This window comes from Ruditapes philippinarum, unplaced genomic scaffold, assembly GCF_026571515.1.
Source record: "Ruditapes philippinarum isolate M1 unplaced genomic scaffold, ASM2657151v2 ctg197_1_1_1_1, whole genome shotgun sequence".
NCBI classification, from domain to species: domain Eukaryota; kingdom Metazoa; phylum Mollusca; class Bivalvia; order Venerida; family Veneridae; genus Ruditapes; species Ruditapes philippinarum.
In genome coordinates this window covers 223,372-234,976 of record NW_026863178.1, presented here as the reverse complement: position 1 = coordinate 234,976, position 11,605 = coordinate 223,372, and the positions used below count along the sequence as shown (strand labels likewise).

Below are 11,605 nucleotides of genomic sequence, written 5' to 3'. Positions count from 1 at the left end.
TTAAAATCCCTTCATGGATAAGAAAGTTATGGACCGGTCACCATCAAATAGACAATGTAGGCCTTTAATCACTAAGAGTGACCTTGACTTTGGCGGTAGGGCTCCGGTTGTTTCGCATGACACATCGTTTATATATAATCTTGTTCTTTCAAATGGCTTTTATAAATTACATAGTTATGGACCAGACACGAAAGTGTGACGGATGGACGGACAGACTGACGAACATTTCAACATTTTGGGGTTTATGTGCTTTTTCTTTGATCTTTATGTAGCACTTTTCAAACATAAACCAGTAAAATTACCACATAAACCAGTTTATGAAATTTCTTTTTTTAAACTAAGATTATGGACGGAATAAAGCTCATAGACCATTGGATGTTTTTTCCTTACAGACGGATGGAGCCTGTTTCTATATTCCCCTTTTTTCTTTGAAAAGTCTGGGCACAATAAAGTAACATGTTAATGAAGAAATCGATATACAAATATCGAAGAAATAGCTTATTCCGTTAACTTATACAGTTACAGTATATTGTAACATACAGTTAATACTGTGATCACGTGACAAGACCAAAGAAAACAAAAATGATAATAATAAAGACATAAATAGTTTACCTAACGACAATGAAAATTTACGGAAACTTTGTCAAATGTTGTGTTAATAGCTTTTTAATTAAAATTGGAATTCCGTTTTGCAATTATGAAAATAAAAATGAAAAGGCTGCCTAATATTTGAAGTGACAGTGATTATGTTATGCTTCAAGTAAGTAAATAAGTAAGTAAGTAATTTATTTATTAAAGTGACATGTGTAAACATATTTTACAAATTCAAATAATACAACATATTAAATACAACCGGCCCAATGGGCCTATAAGTCATCTTCAATAAACATGAAATATTTACATAAAGTCATAAGTAAATATATTAACAAATTCATTTGTAAAAAATCGTAGCTATAACTATAAGTTTATCTGTAAATGCTACATTAACTATAGTTCAAAAGATCGACTTGGTCACAGCTGATATTGGAAAAAAAAAATTAGGATAAAATATGTATCTGCCTAAAATATAAAAATACTATCCCACTCTTTTTATAAATTGAATATTACAGGAAATATACATGTATGTTATAGAAATTTCTTCGGGTCAAGCGATTATTTATCACTCATGCAAAGTATATTATAAAATTGAAAATTGAAAGTAATATTTTGGAATTAATTTATTTTCACTGTCAAATTTTGACTAACTTTATATCCTTGAATTGCATAATATGTCACTTTAACTCAGACAAATACATTTAAATAGTTTTGAAGATAACAAGCGCTGTTTGTAAGAAGCTTATTCGACTATTCTCAGCGATTATCAGTCAGAAAAGGGTAAAAAAGATATCTCAAAGTTATGGGGTATGTGCCCCTGTATGTTAGGTTATCACAGAAAACAAGTGGGTTTAGTTTCTACCCATTTACTTCAGTAGTTTTGAAAATACTTGCACAAAGTTCGACGGCGACGCAGACGCAGTTCCAAACTATTTTGACCATGGCAATAAAGCGCTCATTAAAAATTGGGAAATAAAATCATAATGGCAATATATTTATCTGGTGCTCATAAATAAACTTGAAATATTATCAGGATGGCAACATACTTATCTGGCGCCCATGAATAAACTATAAATATCCTCACGGCAATATATTTATCTGGCGCTCATAATTGCCATACACATCTCTTTCGCTTATTAAATGGCACTCAGGAGTGAACTGGAAATATTATTATCATTGCAATATATTAACATGAAACTCAGGAATAAACTGAAAATATTATTATCTTTGCAATATATTAACATGAAACTCAGGAATGCACTGAAAATATTATTATCTTTGCAATATATTAATTTGAAACTCAGGAATGCACTGAAAATATTATTATCTTTGCAATATATTAACATGAAACTCAGGAATGCACTGAAAATATTATTATCATTGCAATATATTAATCTGAAACTCAGGAATAAACTGAAAATATTATTATCATTGCAATATATTAACATGAAACTCAGGAATGCACTGAAAATATTATTATCTTTGCAATATATTAATCTGAAACTCAGGAATGCACTGACAATATTATTATCATTGCAATATATTTATCTGACACTAAGGAATGCACTGAAAATATTATTATCATTGCAATATATTCAATGACACTCAGGAATAAACTGTAAATATGATTACCGTATATTGCAATATATTTATCTGGCGTTCATGAATAACCTATAGAAAATATTATTTTTGCAAGTTGTTTCTCTTTCGTTCATTTTCAATAATAATAACTTTATATTTTGTCACATGTGTTTACAATGTAAGTAATCAATAAACCAAGTGACCCACATAAATGTCTATAAACATATCATTCGTTAATTATTGGTAATGTTCATTTTCTTTTTTAAAAGAGTGAGTCCTTTTATATTTTAGGCTCTTTATTTCTTTCATTTTATCCTAAAATTTTGTAATTATCAGATATTTGTCAATCGCTATTAAAAGAGTTAATCTTTTGAAATATACAACTAATTCATGTCGGTCTCATCTTGACAAAGAAAACATGACCATAATGCCACTTACAATAGTAACATAATTAAAATGAGCGGATTATTATTTTCATGGAATATTATGCCTTTGAGGATGTTCAATTTACTTCTATAAATACAGGATTTTTTTCATCGAGTGGTATGAAAATAAATATTTCACGAGTGGCGGTACCAAATGATGAAAATAAATCCTGTATTTGTAGAAAATAAATGAATTTTCTATTTCTTATATACTTTTTTTCTTTTATTAATCTTGTGAAAAGGAAGAATTCCCTTTTAAATTTTGTGTATTTGCTAAATTCAGAAGAAAGTAGTCCTGCAAAACATCAGTGAAAATACGGAAAATATGCTTCACTGCAGTGAAAAATAAATTTTTACAGTGGAAATACGAAAAATAAAAAATACGCATTTTATTTAATCAATATTTCTTAATATTTCATTTATAAGTTTAAAATAAATCTGAATAGTTGGTATTTTCTTCATTCAACCACCTATAAAAAGCGTCGCGTTTATGGTGACACTAAAAAAATAAAAAGGCTAAGAATTTGCTAATTATAACCATTATATGGTGTTTTTTATATTTTCATACAGGTGAAAAATTTCATCACTGCCGCAGGTTTTACTAAATTGCAAATTTTTATGGTTGCAATGATGTACTGATGATAAAAAAACTATCCACAAAACAACTTGATGTGTAATAACATTGTTTAGATCGTGAAGCTAGTTCGCATATTATCATATCATTTCACATCATTATAATGTGACACGCTATGTATTTATATGATTAAAAAAAAGTAAATTTTCTCATTTTCTGTTCAAAATGAAATTTAAACAAATTTATTAAGCCTTTTTTTTAATTTGCTTTTTTTCTCTTCAATTTCAGTAGACTAAAAATAACATGCTATTGCCCGACATGTATGTGGAAGAGAGAGAAAATTAGCTTGCGCCGTTGCTAAAATAATTAAGACTTAAATAAGATAAATTCATTGAATTTATTCAAAATATTAAGCTACACTATTTGTTCGCATTTCCTTTTAACAAACCCGTTTACTAAAACATTCATTTAAATGTCGCACAATAACACGTGGAAGAAAAAAAGGCCATTAAAATCTCAAATATTATACACATTTATCAGACTTGCATTTTTCTAATTTGCTATTGGTAAACTTTGCTTTTTTTCAGATGTGTACATTGGCATGTTATGTAATTTATCTGCTTATCTGACATGCAAATTGTGATCGCAAACAACTACATGTACAAATTTATAAAGTTTTAGAGTTTTTAAGTACGTTGTTAGTTTAAAATGCGACATTTTTGCATTAGAATAACTTAAATGTCTTCTGGCGATCCCATTTAAAGAATTAATTTTTGAAGATTGAGAACATAAATTCAATTGCAAAAGAAGGAAAATTTGGAAATTCTGTAAATTTACTGAAGTAAAATATTGTAGAATTTGATATCAAAAATTTCAGTTGACAACATAATGGTTTAAATGTACTTTGTGTTGATGATTGATGATTTTAGAATTTTGGTTTCGTGTAAATAGATGAAGGGTGAAAAGTAATACTCGTAGAATTGTGACTTTTTAACGCTTATTCTTTTGTCCGATTACGTGATAGTTAATCAGTATCTGTTTCTTTATTTCGAAAATGGATAAACGAAATGTTCGAGACTACATGGAACTGGCATAAAGTCAACTGGGGCAAATTAATTTTGGATTGAATAAAGTTCCATTAAGATCCAATAAAAAATGAAATATCTAGAGGCAAAAAATGCATTTACCAAAAGCAAAACATTGAAATTTTGATTTTTCACACCTCCGCTCAACAATCAAATTTCAATTAAATGTTAACCATTATGTAGAGAGGATCAAGTCAAATTCGAGGCACTCCCCACTACCCCCCAAAAAACAAACAAACAAAAACAAAACAAAAAACAAAAAAACACACAAACACATAAACACAAAAAACGATATCAGTTCCGATTTTATCCCATTTTATCGTTTTAAACAATATGCCTTTGTTCATTTGTTACTAAATCTGTAGTCTGCTTATCAACAAGATGGAAACTGGATATTTTTCTAGTTTTTAGCGCCAAAATTACGCCAGTTGTTTCTAGAATCATGGACACCGGTAGTATAAAAATGGGTAGAAACCATAGTGTAAGGTATCGAATCCATCCCAGACGTCTAGGTGAAAATGATTTAATGGCACCAAAAATAAAAAGAAACGTCATGACGGCTCCCATAAAAGCGCATGTCACGTTAACGCTACGCCACAACGGTAACGGGTAAAGAGGGACAAGCAAGATATTTGGAACAGTAAAAGGCATTGTGAGCCATGACAGTAACATGAAAGAAATTCCACATTTGTATCTCAGCGGAATCTGCTTGCTGAAGAAAACATTGTAAATACCATTCACCCAGCGTTTTCGCTGATAAACATAATCTAAAACAGAAAATGTACTCATTTCCCACATTTCACCTTCAACAAATCCAAATTTGAACCCTTCATGCCATCCTTTCAGAGCGAAAAAGCAGTCTTCTGCAATACTTCCTTCCATGCCAAAATCATACGTGATCTGCTTTTCGGCATTGACTTTTGCGACAATAAAACTTCCCTTCCAGCTAAACACAGGCTTATGAAGACATTTCAGACAAAATCTGATCATTCCAAAGTCCATCCCGACCCTGACCAGGTCAGCAAGAGTGGTAACCCAGCAGGCAATGGTCTCATTTGCATACGTGATAACACCTTGTCCAAGGTCATACTTTCCTTCATTAACAAAATTAAGTATTCCAATCACAGACGATTCTGTTAGTAATGTCTCTTCGTCTAAATGTACAATCCAGTCCGAATCGGTTAACATATTGATGTCTGGCTCAAGACAGTAATTCAACGCCCTAGCCTTGTATTGTGTTCGATTCCTCGTGACATAATCACGTGGAACAATAACTTCTCGTACACGTGGCGATTTTGGCACGTTAACTGTACAGTCTGTTACAACCTCAAAAATATAGTTATCAAGGCCGATCCTCGAACACGTATCTATATTCCTCTGCACGTTTTTTCTCACTAATGCTGGAAATGTTCCACGGGTAACCGTTCTAAAGCACAAAAATGCCCCAAACAAAGTCGCATTGTTAAGTTTCGGTTTTCGTGGAAAAGTATTGTAAAAGAAAAGTCCAAGAAAGTTAAATATCGCCTGGGGTAATGGTATAAATGTCAAAAATCTTAGAGTATATAGAATATAAGTCGTTATCCAACCGTATGCCAAGAAAGGATCAAACTCACCCAGGCGGTCTGCACCGATTCCTCCAGCGAATATCAGAAAAAATAAAATAACAATCAAGAAAAGCGACATTGTAAGAATATGTCGGATATAAGAACTCAATTCCATGTTTGTTTGTTTTACTCTTTTTATCAATTACTTATCCTCATTTACTACGCCCCTTTTGGCTTATTTGTTTCCTGAAAGGAAATAATGTGTCTAAAGTATATATAATCATGTTCAAAATACATGCAAACAGGGAATCAGTCACAGTTCTTTTTGTTGCTTGATGTTTAACTTACAAATATGTTTGCAAAATTCTCTGAGGTCCAAGTTAAAATAAAAAACATAAAATCTAAATATCTTACATAGAAAATCTAGGGCACTAAAAACGAAAAAAAAAAAAAAAAAAAAAAAAAAAAAAAAAAAGGAATAATATGGAAAATATTATAAAAAATATCTTTAAAAATAAATTGAAAATCAATAGCTAGTGCACTTCTCAGATTTGAGTTATTGGGACTCCAGTGAGGTTTATTTTTGACATGACAGGAATGTAAATTTTGTTTCAAGATTGATATTTTATTTGATGTAGAGCTATAACATAACTTGTGTCGTGGCGTTTTTTTCTTATTTTAATTTTTTCAAAAATAATTATTCTAATTGTAAAAAATGAATCATTATTGAAAAGCGTCGCAACACTATTAATTCAAACCGGGCTAAGAATAGCACAATATACGATCCGAGTATGTTTTTTATTATATTTTGCATATGCCCCAGTCTATCATTGTAAGAAATATAAAAAAATTTCATTTAGTTAAGATTTTTTTTGGACCTTTTTTAAATTGTAGTTCGTTTTGCACAACAACAAATATTAGTAGATGTACAGAAGTAAAAAAATAAGAAGACAGAAATTTGCACACAAGTTTTTTATGTAAACCTACTTTAAATGGTATAAAAAATTTTAAAACATATTTCCAGTCCCGTCATGTCAAAAACTCATCAGAGGAGTCCCTTTAAGCTTTCGCTGTGACTTCAAAACGCAACCTTTTACTTGTTCAGATGCTTATTTTAATCCGCACGATAAAAAATGATAAATTCTTGTAATCAAGTTTGTAAACAACAGAGGAAAAATAAAAATATAATACCTTAAATATCAACGCTCCAAATTGTGTTTCTCTTTAGTATCCAAACAATTTGATACATTCGGTACACTTTGCCGATATCTTGAAAGTAGTTTAACCACGTGACTTTTGATGAAGATTGTAATTATTTCATGATAAGTATCGAGTTTTAATAATTCATATTAAATTATAAGAAAGCATGCATTTCTGTATTATCATAATTGAAAAATAGTGAGTCAATTTTACGATACCCATTGACGTACAATTACGATCTTTGTTATGGCATTTGCAATTTCGGTTTGACAAAAAAAAAAACCAACAAAAAAAAACAAGCAAAATAATCCAATCCAGTCCAGGACAAAAGATAACGGGACGGGCAACTAGAGATTAGCGTCGCGTAATGTTTTCCTCCAATCAGGTATCAGCGAATTTACAAATTTACTTACGAGGTGAAGGAAATGTTTGACATAAAAACTCATTATTTCATTTATTTGAAGGGATAGAAGTCCCTAGAAAGTGAATAAAATAATTCTGTTAGTATCAATGGCACGTTTAACGTTGCAAAATTCAATAAATCTATTTTTTGGTCTGTATCGAATATTTATATTGTATGACTTTAATTTTATATTCTATACCATATTCTATATACAGTATATATATGTTCTATATTTGAAAATATATATTGTACAATTGAAAATATTTATTGTATAGATCTATTGAAAAATATTTATTCGATAATTTGAATCATGGGATAGAACACTTAGCATATTATGCCCCGCCTATAAATTAAGCACGAATTTCTGATAAAGCGTTATCATCCTGACTAGACTTTAGTGTAGTGGAAATGGTCAGTGTCCCTGTGAATGTCTCTTGCAAATAGTGAATATGCTTAATCCTCCTTATAAATATATAATGAACGGAAACTGATGATGACGTAATCACGAAGTGACGGAATGATGGAGTGACGTAATGACGGAGTGACGGAACATGGTAACACTATATGCTTCAGCCATTTTATGGCGAGGGCATAAAAATGTCACACTTCTTATTGTATAGTTACGGTACGGATGTGTTTCATCTTCGCACAGTAGCAACAAGAGCTACCGCTTGGCGGGGCATCGCTCGACGTTTTTACTATTTCTAAAAGCAAAAAATAAAGGGTTTAAACAAATCTTAAAACTGAACTGTGCACACATTACAAGCATCAAAGCTGTACATTAAAGCACAAGAATATTGGTCACTTCATCAAATTATCAAGAAAGTACATGAATGTAACTTCTTCAGATCATCTAGGTCAGCTAAAATCAAAGTTCATTTTTTCACCTAAAACTGTGTACATTGTTTAAATTTCATATCTGTACATGAAAGGACGAGAAAGAAGGTCACTGTCAAATTATGTAGGTCGGCTGATATCAAAGTTCAATTCTATATCTAAAACTGTACACATGGTCCAGATTCCATAGTTGTACATCAAGGATAAGAAAGTAGGTCGTTTCGTCAAATTATCTAGGTCAGATGATATCAAAATTAAAAAGTAGGTCACTTTGTCAAAATCTAGATTAGCTGATACCAAAGTTCAATTTTACATCTAAAACTATGCACATGATCCAAAATGCCATAGTTATAGAAATTCATTAATTTGACCTCAATGGTCAAGGGCAATTTAAGGTTAAGGTAACATCTAAACTATACAATATATATTTGTTTGGCCACAAGTGTTGTCATGTTCAAGTATTTAATCAAATCTGTACACTAATAACAAAATTATAACATTTTAACCAAAATTCAATAATTTGACATTGACGGTCAAGATCATTTAAAGGTCCAGGTCAAGGTCATTTCAAACTCATAGAATGTCTTGTCAAAAGGTTATTTTGTCCAAGTTTGAAGATAATCTATTCATCAATCACTAAGTAAAGTCAATTATAGCAAAATTCAGTGAAAATTCCAAAATTTAACTTTCATTTTCAGTTTGAGTTTGAGTTAATATCAATGTTACAGTCAGTTGCAGCAAAAAAAAAAAAAAAAAAAAAAAAAAAAAAAAACCCTTAAAGGTCAATGTCATTTATGAGTGAAAGTCAACTTTTGTGTAATCTATTTGAAGGTCTTGTCCCAAGGGTAGTTGTGGCCACTTATGAAGACGATGACTGTAACAATACCTTAATTTTTTCCTTCCAAAAAAGTTGAGCTAAATATGGTGGCTCAGGTTGTCAATGTTTATAAAATGGCATGTGATCGCTATCACACTGTCAGACATCTGAGTCCAGAATTGTAACATCCAAGATAAGATAATCATTTTAAGCCCCAGATGAATCATATGAACACATACATTGTCGTCACCTTTAACATAAGCAATGATAATGTACGCTTTAATCTCATGTTTACAAATTTCACGATGCACTGAAATAAAACGACTAAACTTATCCCAGAACTAATGATCTATAAGTGTTCATGGATATTTCGTAGCGTAGGTTATTAATACCTTTTGACGTTAAGTGTTGAAAAAATTGCGATTGAAGAATGCGTTTGTAGTCATTAAACATCGGATATTTCCGTACGTTCCGTGTAATATCATTATTAAACACATTGTTTGACAAAGTTACCCTGAGCACATTATTTTTTTTTATAGAAATGACCTTTGGTGGTGTTACAACAATATTGACCTGGCACTTTATCAACTTTCGTAAAGGTAATTGGCTAAACACTGATATCTAACGAATATATCGATATATTTGTAAACTTCACACGTCAGTGAGGTGTGGTGTAATGGTATAAATATCGGGCTACAGATCTGTAGGTCTCTGATTTTATTCCTAACCAACAATAAAATAATTTGAAATAGTTTCAATCAAACCGGGTCTGCAATTCTCTTGTAATTTTGTTGTGATTAGTGCTTGCGAGGGATCGCTTTGTTTCCAGATTTTTATGTCTATGTTGTTGAAGTAAAAGACCTTTACCGACTGCGCTAAGAGGGATTTTTGTTAACATTGTTAATCCATACCATGCTTAATATCTTAATGGGCATGAGATATTTAATTCTACGGGAAAAAGTACTTGATTGGCTGTAAAAAGTTATCAGAACTATAGAGCTAATATGAAAAAACGGTGCTACATATGACAGAAAAGTCTGTTAAAATGTAAAAACAAGTATTATATGTTATTTTGGTTTTGGAGTGATATATGTGGATATATTACCTGTCAAGATTTTACATCACCCGAGCCGTCAGTCAGGCGAGGGTGATATTTTATCTTGGCAGGTAATATATCCACATATATCACTCCAAAACCAAAATAATAATTTTATTACCCTTCCCCTGCCGAGTTAAGAAGATTTTAAAATAAATCATTGCTACTTCAAATAAAACGTTGAAATAAGATTCCCTTTAGGGTACCCCTTCATCACTACATGACGTCACATAAATTCATGACGTATTTTCTTTCGAACCTAACCAATGTAAACAAGAGAAAAGGAGTAGTCTGTTGAACGCACTTTTTTGGAATTAATATCAAGCTTTCTTAAGGTCATATTTGTTTTCAATACTGATGAGAATATGTATGATAACTTTATTTTGGTAAATATTTATCATTTGACAGTTAAAAAGTGCTTGTAAATCGGAATTTACATCGCGTAAAATCAAACCGTACGCGCATCGCCATAGCGCATGTTGTTTAGAACGTGGGGTACCCAACGGGGAAATTTAGTGTGTATATTACCCGTCTGGCTCGGTTATATCAATTTCTTTCGGGTGATCAATATCCAATCAAAAAGGCGGAAAAAATCTGGAAGGGTAATAAAGACTTTTTAATATGTGAAACAGATCTTTTATGGACCTAGTAAATAATAAGTAAATGCCTGTATTTAGTATCGTCCAGTTTATATGAAAACAATTTGAGCCGTGTCACGACAAAACCAACATAGTGGGTTTGCGACAAGCATGGATCCAGACCAGCATCCGTGCAGTATGATCAGGATCCATGCTGTTCTCTACTTGTAATAGAGTTGGTAAGCGAACAGGATTGATCCTGATCAGACTGCGCGGATGCGCAGGCTGGTCTGGATCCATGCTGGTCGCAAACCCATTATGTTGGTTTTGTCGTGACGTGGCTCATTTGTTTGTGTTATCCCTTTCAGTTTTCCTAGTGATTCCCAAAATATTGTCCGCCATAATTGTTAATGTCTAAACAGAGTTGTTTTTAAAGAGCAATTATCTCAAGAGGAAAAACGTGGTTAATACAATTTAATACATTTCATGTATTCTAAATGTATTGTAAATTACTAACACTCACAGCAATTGTTTTTTTATCCCACAAGAGCTCATTTTTTTGAAGATCGTTGCATTTTGAATGGGTAAAAATGTCTAGAAAACAACCAAAGGATGTCGAGCAAACCGCTTAGTTAACCCGTTCTTTGTTAACGCCTCAGCTGGATGAACGGAAGGACATGATCAGGGAATGTGCTAAGCAACAAAATCTCCAAGCCTTAAAAACCAACTTGATACTTACACAGTTGGACAGTGGGAAAACAGTGTTCCAGACGTGAGAACATTCGTCTTAACATTTTCTTCAAACTGGTGATCTAGTGATCTCATTAAATGCTTTTGTTTAATCTCATGAATGTTATGATTGTCTAAGACA

General features: G+C 31.6%; 1 protein-coding gene across 1 annotated transcript; it reads right to left on the bottom strand.

Moving 5' to 3' along the window:
- Positions 1-436: 436 nt before the first annotated feature.
- On the bottom strand, positions 437-7,288 carry LOC132721363 (beta-1,4-mannosyltransferase egh-like). Its single transcript, XM_060705649.1, has 2 exons — positions 6,995-7,288; positions 437-6,049 (listed from the first exon to the last, which is right to left on the bottom strand). The coding sequence occupies exon 2, from the start codon at positions 5,976-5,978 to the stop codon at positions 4,584-4,586; it is 1,395 nt and encodes a 464-aa protein (XP_060561632.1). The 5' UTR covers positions 5,979-6,049; positions 6,995-7,288; the 3' UTR covers positions 437-4,583.
- Positions 7,289-11,605: the final 4,317 nt, after the last annotated feature.